The sequence below is a fragment of the Amblyomma mixtum genome, chromosome 9 (assembly GCF_055824585.1).
Source record: "Amblyomma mixtum isolate Tamu chromosome 9, ASM5582458v1, whole genome shotgun sequence".
NCBI lineage: Eukaryota > Metazoa > Arthropoda > Arachnida > Ixodida > Ixodidae > Amblyomma > Amblyomma mixtum.
In genome coordinates, this window is record NC_143020.1 from 55,963,669 (window position 1) to 55,977,568 (window position 13,900).

The window sequence follows — 13,900 nt, forward strand, 5'->3', positions numbered from 1 at the left end:
TTGGCTGCGATATCATCGTCAGCCCGCTAGACTTTCCCTCTCTCTTGCCTCCCCTTCTCCACTTCTTAGTGGCTTCGGAAGAGCACTGGCCTCAGACTCCGTTTCCATAACTGCGTTCCCTTCCAACTTGGTCGTGTTCCATTTACGTGGCGCTGTTGCTTGTTGCTTGACCCCCCCCCCCCCCCCTCACTCTTACCAGCGACGACTCTTTCGCTCTGGTTGGCGTGCGCTTTGCATAAGGACTCTGCGCTGCCATTGTCGTGTTTTTCCTTGTTTTTGATTTATTTTCGCGCCGCCTCTTTCAACGCGGGCACGCTCCTTGCCTTGCACGAATCTGCTCAGTTCCCAAGCCATTACTGCTGTTGCTGCCTTTTGTCGAGTAAGGGGCGGGGCGAACCTCCGCCGTGCCTTTGGAATCCCCCTTTTTCGTCTTTTTCTTCTTACTCTTCGTTCTCTTCTCTCCCATTCTGTCGTGCTTGATTCTCGCTCGGGAGTGATTCGAGTATAAAAACCGCTCCACTGTTTTCGTCGGTGCCAGAGGCAACTGCGAGCTTCCAGTTCCACTGCAGAGAACGACTTGCACGTTGGATTTTCGGTGTTCGTGTAGTGACCGGAGGTTTACGCACCATCTCACAATGAGGACTCTGGTGAGTAACTGAATCTTCATCGGTGTGTAGCAGCGATTTCTATTAGCTTCTTATTCGCAATAATTTATTTTTATTTCACTGGCTTTGAAGTGTACACGCGGGCACTCGAAAGTTATTAAAAGTAAGTCAGCGATACCCCTTAGATGTCACATTTAGAATTTTACCGATGCTGCAAGTAGTGTGCGAAACTTGAGGCTAAGTCTGCTGTAAACTCATCTAAACGCTAGAGTCGCTTCAAAAAACAATGGCTGAGGCATGTTTACATCCTACATGTGAACCGATATTTGGTTTATTTACTATATCTTATCTACCCTAGTTCATCAGATACAACTGCAACCAGGCAAGCCAATGTTCGTCGTACCTCCGATGGTCAGCACTGGTGCCTTAGTTTAATTTTCCGACACCATTATCCAGCCACACTAGTCCACGAAAGGAGCAGGTGTTAAAGATTATTCTTGGAAAAAAAAAAATGCACGATCCTATTCCTGTCGCTATGCGAAGATGCGTTCAAAAGAGAAAGTGAGACATGACTGAATCACAACGCTTGTAGACGAGGACACAGAGAGGACACACATACACAACTGTCCTTTCTGCGTCCTCGTCCGCAAGCGCTGTTTTTCCATGATGTCTGGCAAAAGCCAACTAGCACCGCAACATAACCTGCATAAGAGAGAAAGTGAACCTGGAAAATGGGGAGATATATATAACTGAAAGCAAGTGAAATATATCGCAGCTTAGACCCTGATAGGCGTAGCGGGTAGACCAGGGGGTAGAATAGACAGTATACACAGCCTCTGGCAGCCTACATCGGCAAATGCTCGCCACTGGCACTCAGGCATGGAGATACAGGATCATCCTAGACTTTTCATTAGAGTGGCTATGTACAGGTACACTCTAAACCCGCATCCCTTGCGCTGTAAGCCCAACCGCTTGTTGTAGCAAGAACACTGCCTGGGTAGAAGCAACAAGGTTAAAAGTACGGGTCGCCATTTTGCGTTTGTTAATATTTAACACGGTGCTGACAAGGTTAGTTTCATCAATGCGTTGCAAGCACCTGCCTTTTCAAGTGTTACTTAAGAACGCGCCTAACTGGGCCTAACTGGCTCCGACAGATCTTAGCTGCAGTCTTGACTGTGGTGGCTAACGTCGCCTCGGCTGGATTCCTTGGTGGCGGGGGTGGCTACGGCGGCTATGGTGGCCTTGGAGGTGGTTACGGTGGCCTCGGCGGAGGCTACGGTGGTCTCGGGGGCGGCTACGGTGGCCTTGGTGGTGGCTACGGCGGACTTGGAGGCGGCTACAGAGGCGGCTACGGCGGTGGATACGGCGGCGGCTATGGCGGGGGCCGCGGAGGCGGCTTCTCCTCGGCTGTGACCTACATCTACGACAACCAGAAAGCGGCACCTTACGGCGGAGGCGGATATGGAGGCGGATACGGCGGCGGATATGGTGGCGGATACGGGGGCGGGTACGGAGGCGGATACGGAGGCGGCTTGGGACATGGCGGATACGGTGGATACGGTCTGGGACTCGGCGGCCTCGGACACGGAGGATACGGTGGATACGGTGGTCTTGGCGGCTTCGGAGGCGGATTCGGCGGTGGTCTTGGCGGCGGACATGGCTATGGACTCAAGGGCTAATCGACATATCCAAATCCATAGGTGAATTACCAGTTGAAACACTCTTCAATCCATTACTGAGATCTCGGTTTGTTCGTAGTATACAGTCTTTTAGGAGCTTTTAACTTGCTTTTTAATGTTCCATAACGACTCAGCTGTTTAAGTGCATGCTGTCATCTGGCCGGACGATGTCATACGTGTGCTGCCGTGGCAAAGAGCCTAGGTCAAGAATCCGCGTCGTACAACCTTCAGCATGCAATGTCGATAAAGGTGAAATGTGGTTATTCGGATAAAAAACAGTGTACTGTATTTCAAATCATTTGCAATAACAAAAGTGGTGTAGCTTCATCGCAACCTTAGCTGAATATTCGACTCACATTTTATCCGATATGCTACTTCGTACCGTGCGAACAACACAGCTTTGAAATCTCAGCATTTCGTCGTCTACAGCTTCCTATAAGAGCCTTCTTTGGAAATCGGCTTTTGCTTGTCATGGAGATGTGTCCTCAATTATTTACTTTGGACAAATCTAGCATTACATATGTAGTTCACTTGCTGGCATCGTGTTTGAGCCGCTTAGAAGTGTGTTCCTAATATAGAGTTCGAACAGTTCCCACTCTCGAATTCAAATGTTGCCGGAGGCAACAGTTCTAATCAGGAGTTTAGCGGTATCAGTACTGTGTTTTCTATAATAGACAACGGCAACCCTGAATACATGTTTTCTTCTCTGTCATGTGTAAGTCTGCTTCATGACAGATCAAAGTCCATCGATGACTGTTGGGTCACTGCCAAGCTTTACAAATTTTCTCTGCTCGTTATAGCAACACTTGATTTCCCTTCCTCACTTTTCAGAAAGAAAACAATCCTGGGGCCAATGCGTGTTCGTCACTCCTACTTCTGTAAATTATTGTCTTTCAAATAAACTGTTGTCTCGCACTTTTAGGAGCAGTTCCCACCTTGTTAAAGCATGAACTGAAATGCGATTGAAAAGAACGAAAATTTTCGAAGTTCTTTCTTTGTGGCTCACATTATTCCAGGTTTTACGCTTAGTATCACCCAATGTGCGCTGTTATTCTCTTATTTATTAATGATTCATTAATGCAATACTGCAAGCCTTGCGGCCCAAGCAGGAGGGGCATAAGAGTTATCAAATACAATTGACAAATACAAACGGCAATTACCAATGGCAAATACAGTTGTTCCCGGGACAAAAAAAAAGCGAAAACAGTAACGGAACTCTGACCGTATCTGAGCAAAGAACATGGAAATGCTTAAAAAACGAATTGAAAACGTACGCGACAGCGATACGCAAAATATTGACACACACAAAAAAAAGCAAAGCAAATGAGAAGTAATAAACTGCAGAAGATGTGTAATGTTATCAATTCAAACCTTCAATGACATCAATGCTGCTTAGTAGTGATTGTGGCAGGTTGTTCCATTCGCTTATTGTAAATGGGAAGAAAGAATATTTAAAAGCGTTTGTTCCGCTGCTATATGGACTGAGAGGGTCATGGTGTCGATGACGTGTTCTGAGTGCTGTAAGTGGTGTTACTATATACGGGCGGGGAGTTAGAGCGAGAAGGTTATTTTTAAGAAGGAAAATAAATTTTAGGCGCTGTATTTTACTTCTCATTTCAAGTGTCTGGATTCCATGTTGCCTCATTAGAGCTGCTGGGGAGTCAGTTGCACGGTACTTCGGAAAAAATAAACCTAACTGCCCTAAGCTGTATTAAGCTGTCAAAATGTTAACTTTATGTTACCGTCTACGGCTCACACAGCTCACAAGCAACGCTACTAAACGTTCTGCTATGACGAGATTTGCTACTTTTCAAAAAGCCATCCTGTTCACATATTCGTGTGACGACTCATCACTCGCTCTCGTATTTACGAACACTTCCTTCCACATTCATATCTCTTAAAATATGAATTTACAAAAGCCAGAATATTTTTTTTTCTTCAGCATCGAAGAAACAACACCACTGTGCTAAAATCTTGAGAGAAATACTAAGTTTATTGCCGACGCATGAATGGTAACTTCTCTCTTTATACTGCAGCGGCCGACAGTAGTCAGCTAGTAAGTAGAACTGCAAACAGCTTTTTGAATCTTTAATAGCAATCAATATTAGGTCGTCGTGCAGATTTCTAGCACGGGTTTGTACACTTTTGTTTTGCAACCGCCATCCTTCTATTTCCAACATATCATCTTGCTTTCGGCGGTGTCTACAGTAGAGAAGTATCAGAATCTGAAAATTCTATGCGTCACATCGCTTTGCGTTTACCTTAACTGTAGTTGATTCAAGATATCATATTCCTCTTGCGTGCTCTAATCGCTCACCTGCCTGTGCCTCCTTGAATATCCTTGAAATCTTTATTTGGTAAGAGTACTTCACTAGTTAATGCTATGTCACTAACAACTAGTTTTAAGACTTGAGGCACACAATTGTTTCCCGATCCTGTTAATCAACATTACTCGCAAACGTCAAGCTTTGTACCGTTGCGCGTTTCCAAATGCCGTAAATCGCTTGATAACTTTGTCTTGCTCATTGAAGGTTTTATTCCAGCAGAAATCCCAACAGCATAAAACCCTACGTTTCGTGGCATCTGCATTTCTTTTCTCTTTCTACATTACCGGTTCTTTCTGGCCTTTCAACAAAACTCTTCTTTATTTGTTTTGTATACGCGTGAAGATATTACTACTATTGTCACTGCCACGGCAAAATATAGCAATAAAAAGACAGACAAAATCAACGGGAGTTCTTTTCCGCGCATTGTCGTGTAGGAAGCAGTATACAATAGGAGACAATACGGACACCTCGCAAACCCTTCTGACTCATCTCCACCTTTGTGTGTAAACCATTTGTATTTTTTTCATAACATAAACACTTTCAAGGCTCACTGCCGATTTCTCTAAATTATAGAATCAATTCGTCTTAGGCTAATAACCGCAAACAAAACCAGCAACTTTAACTTCGCTAAACATCTGAAATAAAACACCGACAACCCACAGAAGCGCGCCTAAAACAAACCAAGGAAACCGCGCCTGGCCGGCGCGAAAAACTTGTCCGCACTTCTTCCTCAACCGAGACTCGCGCGCGGCGGTGGCGGCATCTCGCGGCGGCTGCGTCAAACCGCGCGTCGGCGGCGGCGGCGGTCGGTGGTTGGCTGGGGAAGACTCTCCCTTGCAAAGTGGTCGCGGCTGTGCGCGGCCGGGGCGCATCGGTGTGCTGCTGCTATACACATCGCGTGCTCTGCTGTCAGAGTGGAAGCGAGTGGCCGCCGCCACGCGCTTTGCAAAGGGCAGGGCAGGGAAGCATTCGCCGAAGCCGAGCGAGGCGTCAAGCAAGCGCTGGAGTCATTCAACGCCGACTACAGGGGCAGTACGGAGGCATGAGCGTGTCGCGGCGTGTACGGTGGAGGCCGTTCGACTGGTTCGACGCACCGAGAAGCAGCAGCCGCCGCCGCCAAGCTAGTCGTCGTTCGCGCGACTCTACAATGCTACTCCGATCTTCGCTGCCTTCATCGTCTTCGTCGGTCAACGAAAGTGCAGTCAGCGTGCTCCAAAATGTTGTCGCTCGCTCCGGCGTGCATCGGTGGTGACGGTGTTGTTTGTGACGGCCGTATCTTCTTCTTTCTGTCATGCCGGGAGTTGTCGTCTTCAAACGACGCTGGTCCGTCGGCTCCGACGACTTCGTGGTACCCGGGATATTCCTGCTCCTACTCCACACGATATGGTGAGTCCTTTATAATCGCTCCAAATCGTCAAAAACGCTTACCGAAATAGCCATCCGCACGCGTAATCCATGCGCGCACGAGCGGCCCATCTTACTTTGTTTTGCGAAGGTCGCCTGAATTCTCCCGATGGATAGGAGAGCTTAAAAGGGAAAAAGAGGGGCGGCTTTGCCGTAATGCACTTGTGACGCGCGGAGTGGCTTTTTCAAACCTCTCCGGCGCTCTTCTGATGAGGCTGTTCAGATGCTGTTGCCATGGCAGCAGCGACTTACGGCCGCTCGAGAGCTCCGTACAGGATTGACGTCTTGCCTGGAATGCGTTTTTTTTTTTCGTTTCGTGATCAGTGGGATCGCTTTTCTCCGAATCGTCTGTTATTTAGAGCTCGGCTCTTTTTTTTTTTTTTTACCGGGGAGGTAGCGGCTATAGGCATCGGTATACTGCTAATCGATTGCGTAAACAACGGGCTAGCACGTGCCTGTCAAATTGTTGGCTGCGACTGTTGTAATCTTATCGCGTGAGATTACAGCGTCCGTTTTGAAAGTCGTGCAAAAAATTCCTTTCAGAAAAAAAAAAAAGGAATGCACTTTCGCGAATGAATAAGCGCGTTGCGAGTTCGCGAACTCATAACTCCGGTGAGCTTCCTGTGTCGTAAATACGCTGTGAATAATTTAATGGTAGTGTACTAAGAAAAAAAAAAGACTGTGTTTTGTAGCCGTAAACAACGAAAGGGCCGTTTAATAGAGCGACCCATATTTTTTCACTTTCCAGAGCGCCCCAGTTGCGTTTGTCACTACGCGAGTTTTTGGCGCCAGTCGAAAGAACGTATCTCGAAGCTGATTCCACGCGAACTTTATTACTACGCCCCTCGCAGAAGTGACGTGAGTGCGTCAACGTCCTTTGCACTTTAGCTGAACTTAACGCTATTCTGACGGTCCGGTCTCAAAGAACGTTGGCTTTTTTTCAATTTCATTCCAGTCCTTCTCAGTGTGATTTTCTGTTTGATTTTCATTTTATGGCCGGAGTTCACCGCTTTGACGGAATTATGTGTCTCGGCGCGTCCTTTTTATGAGCGAAAAATTTTAGTTCCCTTCAAAATTCTGTTTCTTTTCTTTTATTTGCTCACTTCCGAGATAGACCTGATGCGCGGCGCCGGAAAATAGGATTCTCTATCGCGCCCGCCGTAAAATGGCCGTAGAAATAAAAATGTTGAAACCTAAAAAAGGGGCTCCAATGTCGTAAAGACAAAAAACGAGCGAAATGCGGCGAAATTGACGATGGACGGTATTTCGAAAAGGACTCGATTGGTCCGCGAAGCGCTCATGGCCAGTTCGATTTTTTTTTTTTTTTCACCTCGTCGTGTAATGCATGCGTCGTGTTATCTTGTAAAACAGTCCCGCCACCGTCTCCCTCGCACCCCTCATGAAAAAGGGGACTTCTGTCGCGAATATGGTAATGTTCCCCCCGAAAGCCGCCTTTTTGGCAGCGTGGTATAGTTCAAAGGAGATGCCTGACTCCCAGGGGGCAGGCAGAGAGGTAGTGCGGAGAAGCCAACCGAAGAAAACAGCACGTGAAGGTTCCGGTCATATAGTGAGGCTATTGGTTCTTGTTTTTTCGATCCACAATGTACTGCTTGTCAGTTTGGTGTGTTCATTACCTTCAGCGCAGGTTAGTTATGCGGACGAGTTTTTCGACTTGCGAAGTGCGAATGGAGCGTGACCAGAGGGAGTTGAGGATGGTGCGATAAAGTATAGTTGAAGAGTTTGGTGCCGTTGGTTTGGTTTGGTTAGGTTGGGTCCAAGTATACTCGCCTCTCTCGGGAGAGAGGCCTGTTTAGTGTAGTTCTACTTAACAGCATACGCGATAAACGGCACCAAAATGGCGTGTACATCCTAGGAGAATTTTTTTTTTGCCTAAGAATTTAACTCTAGATAAAAAAAAAATCGTTGCCTGGACATTGTCGTCGCTTAGTTTTGCAGTAAGACTAAAATATTAAGTTCGCAGTTCAAGGTTTTGGGCTTTTCATTTATTTACTTTCATCATATCAAATTGGTTTTGTTAACCAGTAGACAACTAGTTCAAAGAGCTGAACCGTTACGAATATGTTCGATGAAAAGAGTAAGAAATCTACAAATATATAATATTGAAACAATATTCCAATAAACGATATCCGTATTATGTGCCAGCAACGTCCTATGATTCAGATAATCGCTTTTTCATTTGAGAAACTTGTGCTATGTGACGTGCTCAGTTGTGCGAGAGGATGAACACTTTACGAAAGCTGTCGCAAAATTATTAGTGCATAGCACTGATGGGCTTTTGGAATGATCATTGACGAAGTTTGCATGTAGACGACTCCGTGCAAACTACTCCATAGAGTGGTCTCCATTGGTTCATGTTTAAGTTACTATTCACTACCTGCGAGTATGATTTTTTTCGTTACCGTTACATGCGCTAAACATGAGCCACCGCGCCTTTTGTAAAGAGTAGAACGTACGTGACCCTGCGACGCATTTTTTTCATACGTGCGTGCATACCTTCAATCGCGTTTTTACCCGACAGCTTACGTCAAACAGAAAGCTCTTCCGACTCATGTGAAGCACGAAATATCACCGCAAGTGGGGCTTTCTTTTGTTCGTCTTTTATCGCTTATCTGTGTGTCGTTCTCGTAGCCCGCAGCCAGTCGGTTTCCGTATCGGTGTCGCGCCGGTCGCGTTGCACAGTGTAAAGGTAGAACGAATATGAAACGGAAATCTACAGCTGCATGGCTTACCCGGGACGATCAAGCAGGAAGCAAAGACGACGAAGCACGAGCGCTGTTTCTAACTGAACTGTATATCTCGCGGCTAGCATTATGCACGCCGTCGGCAGTAAAAGTTCACAGGATGCGGATGTGCGGAAGTATGTATATATTTATATAAAGTAACGTCGCCTAAAATTCCTGCTACTATGAGTGGACATGTATGCTTCATCTGCTTGTATTTGGTTTGGTTTGGTTTATGGGGTTTAACGTCCCAAAGCCACTCAGGCTATGAGAGACGCCGTAGTGGAGGGCTCCGGAAATTTCGACCACCTGGGGTTCTTTAACGTGCACTGACATCGCACAGCACACGGGCCTCTAGAATTTCTCCTCCAAAGAAATTCTAGCCGCCGCGGCCGGGATCGGACCCGCGTCTTTTGGGTTAGCAGTCGAGCACCATAGCCACTGAGCCACCGTGGCAGCTCATCTGCTTGTATCAATGGGCGAATGGGTTGCAAAGCAGATCTACAGTAAATTTGTTCCAAACCTCACCAGTCCCGTAAAATTTGATTGGCATGAGTGTCGGCGGGAAATACATGTTACAGTGAGAAGAAAAAAGTGAGTTCAAGAACAGTGTTCAAGCACTGTCGTTGCACCCCAAAGAAGGCTGCACAAGAAGTCATTCATAGTTCTTGCAGTGATCAACACTTAGCTCTCTTGTGCGTATAATTCCGAAACATTTATTACCTATATAATACTGGCATGACAGCGAATATGTTGCTTCTGTTCAGAACCATAATCTGGTGTAACTGATGGTAAAATCTGCACGGCGATCTCTCAGAGCACAAGTTCACATTTTCCTTGTCCTTTTTCAGCGAAAATACCCACATAGTACTGCATCAGTTCGAACATTTAAACTCCGAATGTCTTTCACTTCGCCGTGGAGCATCCAAATGCATTTGAAGGAGTCATGCTTGATGAGTAGTAAAACTTAAAAAAAAAAACGAACTATATAGATCACTATTAATAAATGGTCCCATTTATCATCCTAACGCAGCATTAGCTTTCGCAATACTTCTATACTGTGGGTGCATGAGGCGACTAAGATCTTGTTTTTAAAAGACCACAACCACAGATGCATGATGCCACTAACGCTTGGTTGTGTTCTTGACGACGCAAACAGCTGATATCGAATGTCAGAAGTGATGATTGAAAAAACGTAGGCAGAGCCTAGATTTTCTATCTATAGATGCCGGCCGCAGGGGCCGTGTTTCGATATAGGGGAAATGGCAGAACACGCCCCTGTGTATTGAAGTGAGTGCTCTGTAACAAAAAAAAATCAAATGGGCGAACTATCATGCTTTCAAAACTTTAGTATTCTGGACACCGTGCTTGTAGTCTGCGCTACGTGAAAAAATGCCGTGCATACCTTATGTTCAGGGCAGTAAATACTCATTAGCATCTACCCGAGCTTAGCCGCACAGCTACGAAGTAAAGGTGGATAGACTTCCTGATGGCTTCAACATCCCCAAGAGCATGGCTAATTGGCCCAATATAGAAAATGTATTGGCAAATGTTGGCCCTGGAAATATTGCGCCTATTACATGTGCTGCTTGGGTATGCAAACGAAAAATATGTCCTGGGGCCTTATTTCCTTTAGGCCTCTGTCGTTAGTGTCATCCGCCATGTCCTGCGTCAACGAGAAATCAATACTACAGAAAATGGACCAAAAAAAAAGGATACATTGCAGAATACTGTTTGTGGTCCGGGATTCGAACCGGGCACCATCGTCTGTCCGAGGCAGTCGCTCTGCCATCTGAACTATCCGCGTCGGCTAGAAGTTGGCAGGCCGACCTCGAACCTGGAACCTTGTGAATCCACCACGTTTAGAGGAGAATCGGCAGAGGTAGAGTAAGTTTTAACAGGGTGAGTAAAAATATGCGCCGCAGCGTAGCCGTACCAGAACAAATATCTACATGGCTACTTTTTCTCTAAATGCAGATATTTTGACAAAGGAGAGTACTTTTTCTTTCTTGTATTACGGATATGCTCTGTTAGATGGCAGTAGCTTGTCTTTTCACTGGTGTATACCCCACCTAGGTGAAAATCCCTAAGAAGATATTGGACACACGTTGCAAACCCTTACGGCCGCAGGCCGTCCTTTTAATACTGGCGGGTTGGGGGGGGGGGGGGGGGGGACAAGGGGAAAAGAGAGGGCAGTTCTTTGTCGACAGAAGGAATGAAAATTAGTGGTGTGCGAATATCAAATTTTTCGAATACGAATCGAATACGAATACTTGGTTCCGAATATCGAATCGAATAATCAAGAACAGGTGCATTTAACCACTACAAAGCCTTTATTTGAGCACCCAAGAACATCACAGTTTAACCATCAATGATTAAATGAACACAAAAGGTGTGTGTGGCTGCACAAAAAGCATCAAAGCCTCGAACATTATTCTTAGAAGAGTGGAAATATCAGAGAAGATGGCTAGTACACAGCACTGATTAGGGCTAGCTTGCCATAAGCACAAAAGCGCGTTGCTGGGATGAACATAAAAGGTTACCGAGAAGGGAAAACCCGCCGCTCCACATGGTCAGGGAGAAGTAATTCCCTCAACGACTCCTCCAGCCACAGAAAATGCCCTCCCACTTGGCACTGAACTGGCACGTATTGCGAGGCACTTCGTGCACAGCTCTGACTGTACCAGCTTCGCAGGTATAGCCACAAAGAAGCTCATCAGCGCAGTCAGCTACGCCATGGCCCAACGTTACGCATTGCTCTAGGCGCCGCCGTGTTGTTATGTCTCTGTCGAAAGGACTTGCGGACCGATATGAACGCGGGTGCTCACAATAGAATATTCGGCTAGATACGTATATTCGCATCGCATCGAATATTCGAAACAACACGAATACTTGGATTTCGAATCGAATACGAATACTAAAAATATAATATTCGAACTATATTCGAAAATTTCGAATATTCGCACACCCCTAATGAAAATTAGTAAAAACGTGCAAGCCTGTGAGGGGGTGCAACGTTTATGACGTTTCTTCGCCATCACCGCGAGAACTTTCTTGCATTGTTAGTAAAACTTCCAGTAGTTTTTGCATAGACTCACTACTTGGGGGAAAAGGGCTTATGGAATTGTTTAAGCCTTTCTATGTTTTGCTTAATCCCTGCAAGGATGTGGCCTCTTTTGTAGTGCTTGTGGTTTAAAACTTCGTCTCTAACGCCAACGGACCAAGCGCTGGCGCATATGCTGGGCTCAGCTTTCGAAGAGATAAGGGCTAAGAGAATGGGACTGGGGACCGAGACCTCTTATCTCTAGCTAGAAGCGCCTCCGGAGGTTCTTATCAGCGGCGACAGGTGCGCTGGGGCTTACCGATTCGTGTGCATACTTTTTTAGGCGTCGGTGAGGTGCAATACCTACGTGCACGAATATAGAAGGTAGCGCCTTTACTAACAAAAGCAGCTGTGTTTGCTAAGCGCAGCTGCATTGAGAGGAAGGAGTAGCGGCCCTGCGAAATGAAAGCTTGGAAGGGCGATTTTATTAATCTCGAGGCCATGCACACTGAGTGGACTCGCGGGCTTTGAGCGTCTATAGCGGCCATCAAATTGCAGTCGCAAAAACAGGTTGCTTCATTTTTGGTTTGAATAGAGTAGATATGCCGTTTAAGGACGATGGTAGCGACTTATCGCATGTAAGTTAATCTTTAGGAAATGAAAGGCAGCAGGTGTGGCATCGATAAACGTTGTACAGTATCTGGAGACTGCTAATTATGCAAGCTTTCGTGTCCAAGTTACACAGCATCAAATAGCATACAAAGTATACAACAGCTGTATCTTACCGGTACTCACCTGTGGGGCATATTGAAGAGGTAAAAAACAGCGCAGTGACGACGGACAAGAACTAAGAAAGAAGGACAAGTGCAGTAAGCACAGTCCTCCTTCTTTTACTACGCTTGTCATTCTTCTTTCTTCGTTCCTGTCCGTCGTAGATGCTCTGTTTTTTGCCTCTTCAGTATGCACCAACTCGCTCATTTTTCGGTTCTTCTGCACCTATGGGGCAGAAACGTGGAGGCTAACGAAGAGGGTTCAGCTTAGGTTAAGGACAACGCAGTGAGCTATGGAAAGAAAAATGATAGGTGTAACATTAAGAGATTGGAAGCGGGAGGAGTGGGTGAGGGAACAAAACGCGGGTTAATGACATCCTAGTCGAAGTCAAGAGGAAGAAATGGGCTTGGGCAGGGCATGTAATGCGAAGACAAGATAACCGCTGGTCCTTAAGGGTAACGGAGTGGATTCCAAGAGAAGTCAAACGTATCAGGGGGTGACAGAAAGTTAGGTGGGCGTATGAGATTAAGAAGTTTGCGGGGATACGGTGGACGCAACTGTCAAAGGACAGGGTTGACTGGAGAGACATGGGAGAGGCCTTTGCCCTGCAGTGGGAGTAGTCAGGCTGATGATGATTATGATGAAGCATTAGATGTGTCCTCTCGACTGGTTCACTGCGGTCACTCCTATCAGCATATCTTTTATCTACAGTACATGCTGAAAGCGGATACGCTCCTGCCGTGTACTACAATGTCAGTCGGTACTCGGCATAGTGTTCTGTGTCTACTGCCCCTGCTTACAGCATGAAAGACATCCCGCTTATGACAGTGGAAATCGTTGTGCGCGATGGTCTCCTGTATCTATTGCCGTTGCTCAAAGCAATTCGCCCATCGCCGTGCCGGTTGGTGAACTTCCCGGTTGAGCTTGCTTTCCTTTCGGGCAATGCAAGACTGTCCGCCTCCTCGTGGCCTGCTTCTTCATGGACTCCTTCTCCAGGGTGAGAAACACTCATTAGATACTTTTACGTCCCCAACCTTGCACAGCGGAGCCTACGAGCCGACGCCGGAGCATAACATTTCGGCTTGATATTGAACGCAAGGGCTTCTTTGCTATGAAGGGAAGTGTCATAACGCGATTGACTGAAATACTTAGTTCATTGAATGCCCTCATTTTTAATATTTATGAGTCTCTCTTTGATAGGGAAAAACTAAAACAAACAGGTTAAACAAAAGTTAGGGAATTCCTGCCCCAGCATAGTTATCGCAGGCTTAAAGCAACCAAAAGAGTTGAACAGGGGCTAAAGATTAAAAAAAAGAGGAACGCTATGCCT

The 13,900-nt window shown here is 46.2% G+C and overlaps 2 protein-coding genes across 5 annotated transcripts in view; both read left to right on the forward strand.

The window, feature by feature from the left end:
- Positions 1-539: 539 nt before the first annotated feature.
- Positions 540-2,284, forward strand: LOC149329119 (uncharacterized). Its single transcript, XM_089562153.1, has 2 exons — positions 540-647; positions 1,760-2,284. The coding sequence occupies exons 1-2, from the start codon at positions 636-638 to the stop codon at positions 2,282-2,284; spliced, it is 537 nt and encodes a 178-aa protein (XP_089418279.1). The 5' UTR covers positions 540-635.
- Positions 2,285-5,428: 3,144 nt separating this feature from the next.
- inaE (inactivation no afterpotential E) overlaps positions 5,429-13,900 on the forward strand; it is a 210,121-nt gene continuing 201,649 nt past the window's right edge. For all 4 annotated transcript variants that reach the window (XM_089560116.1, XM_089560118.1, XM_089560117.1 and 1 more), the window contains exon 1: positions 5,429-5,997. In XM_089560116.1, the coding sequence (XP_089416242.1) occupies positions 5,903-5,997 (95 nt within the window). In that variant the 5' untranslated portion in view covers positions 5,429-5,902. The remainder of the gene's footprint in view (positions 5,998-13,900) is intronic.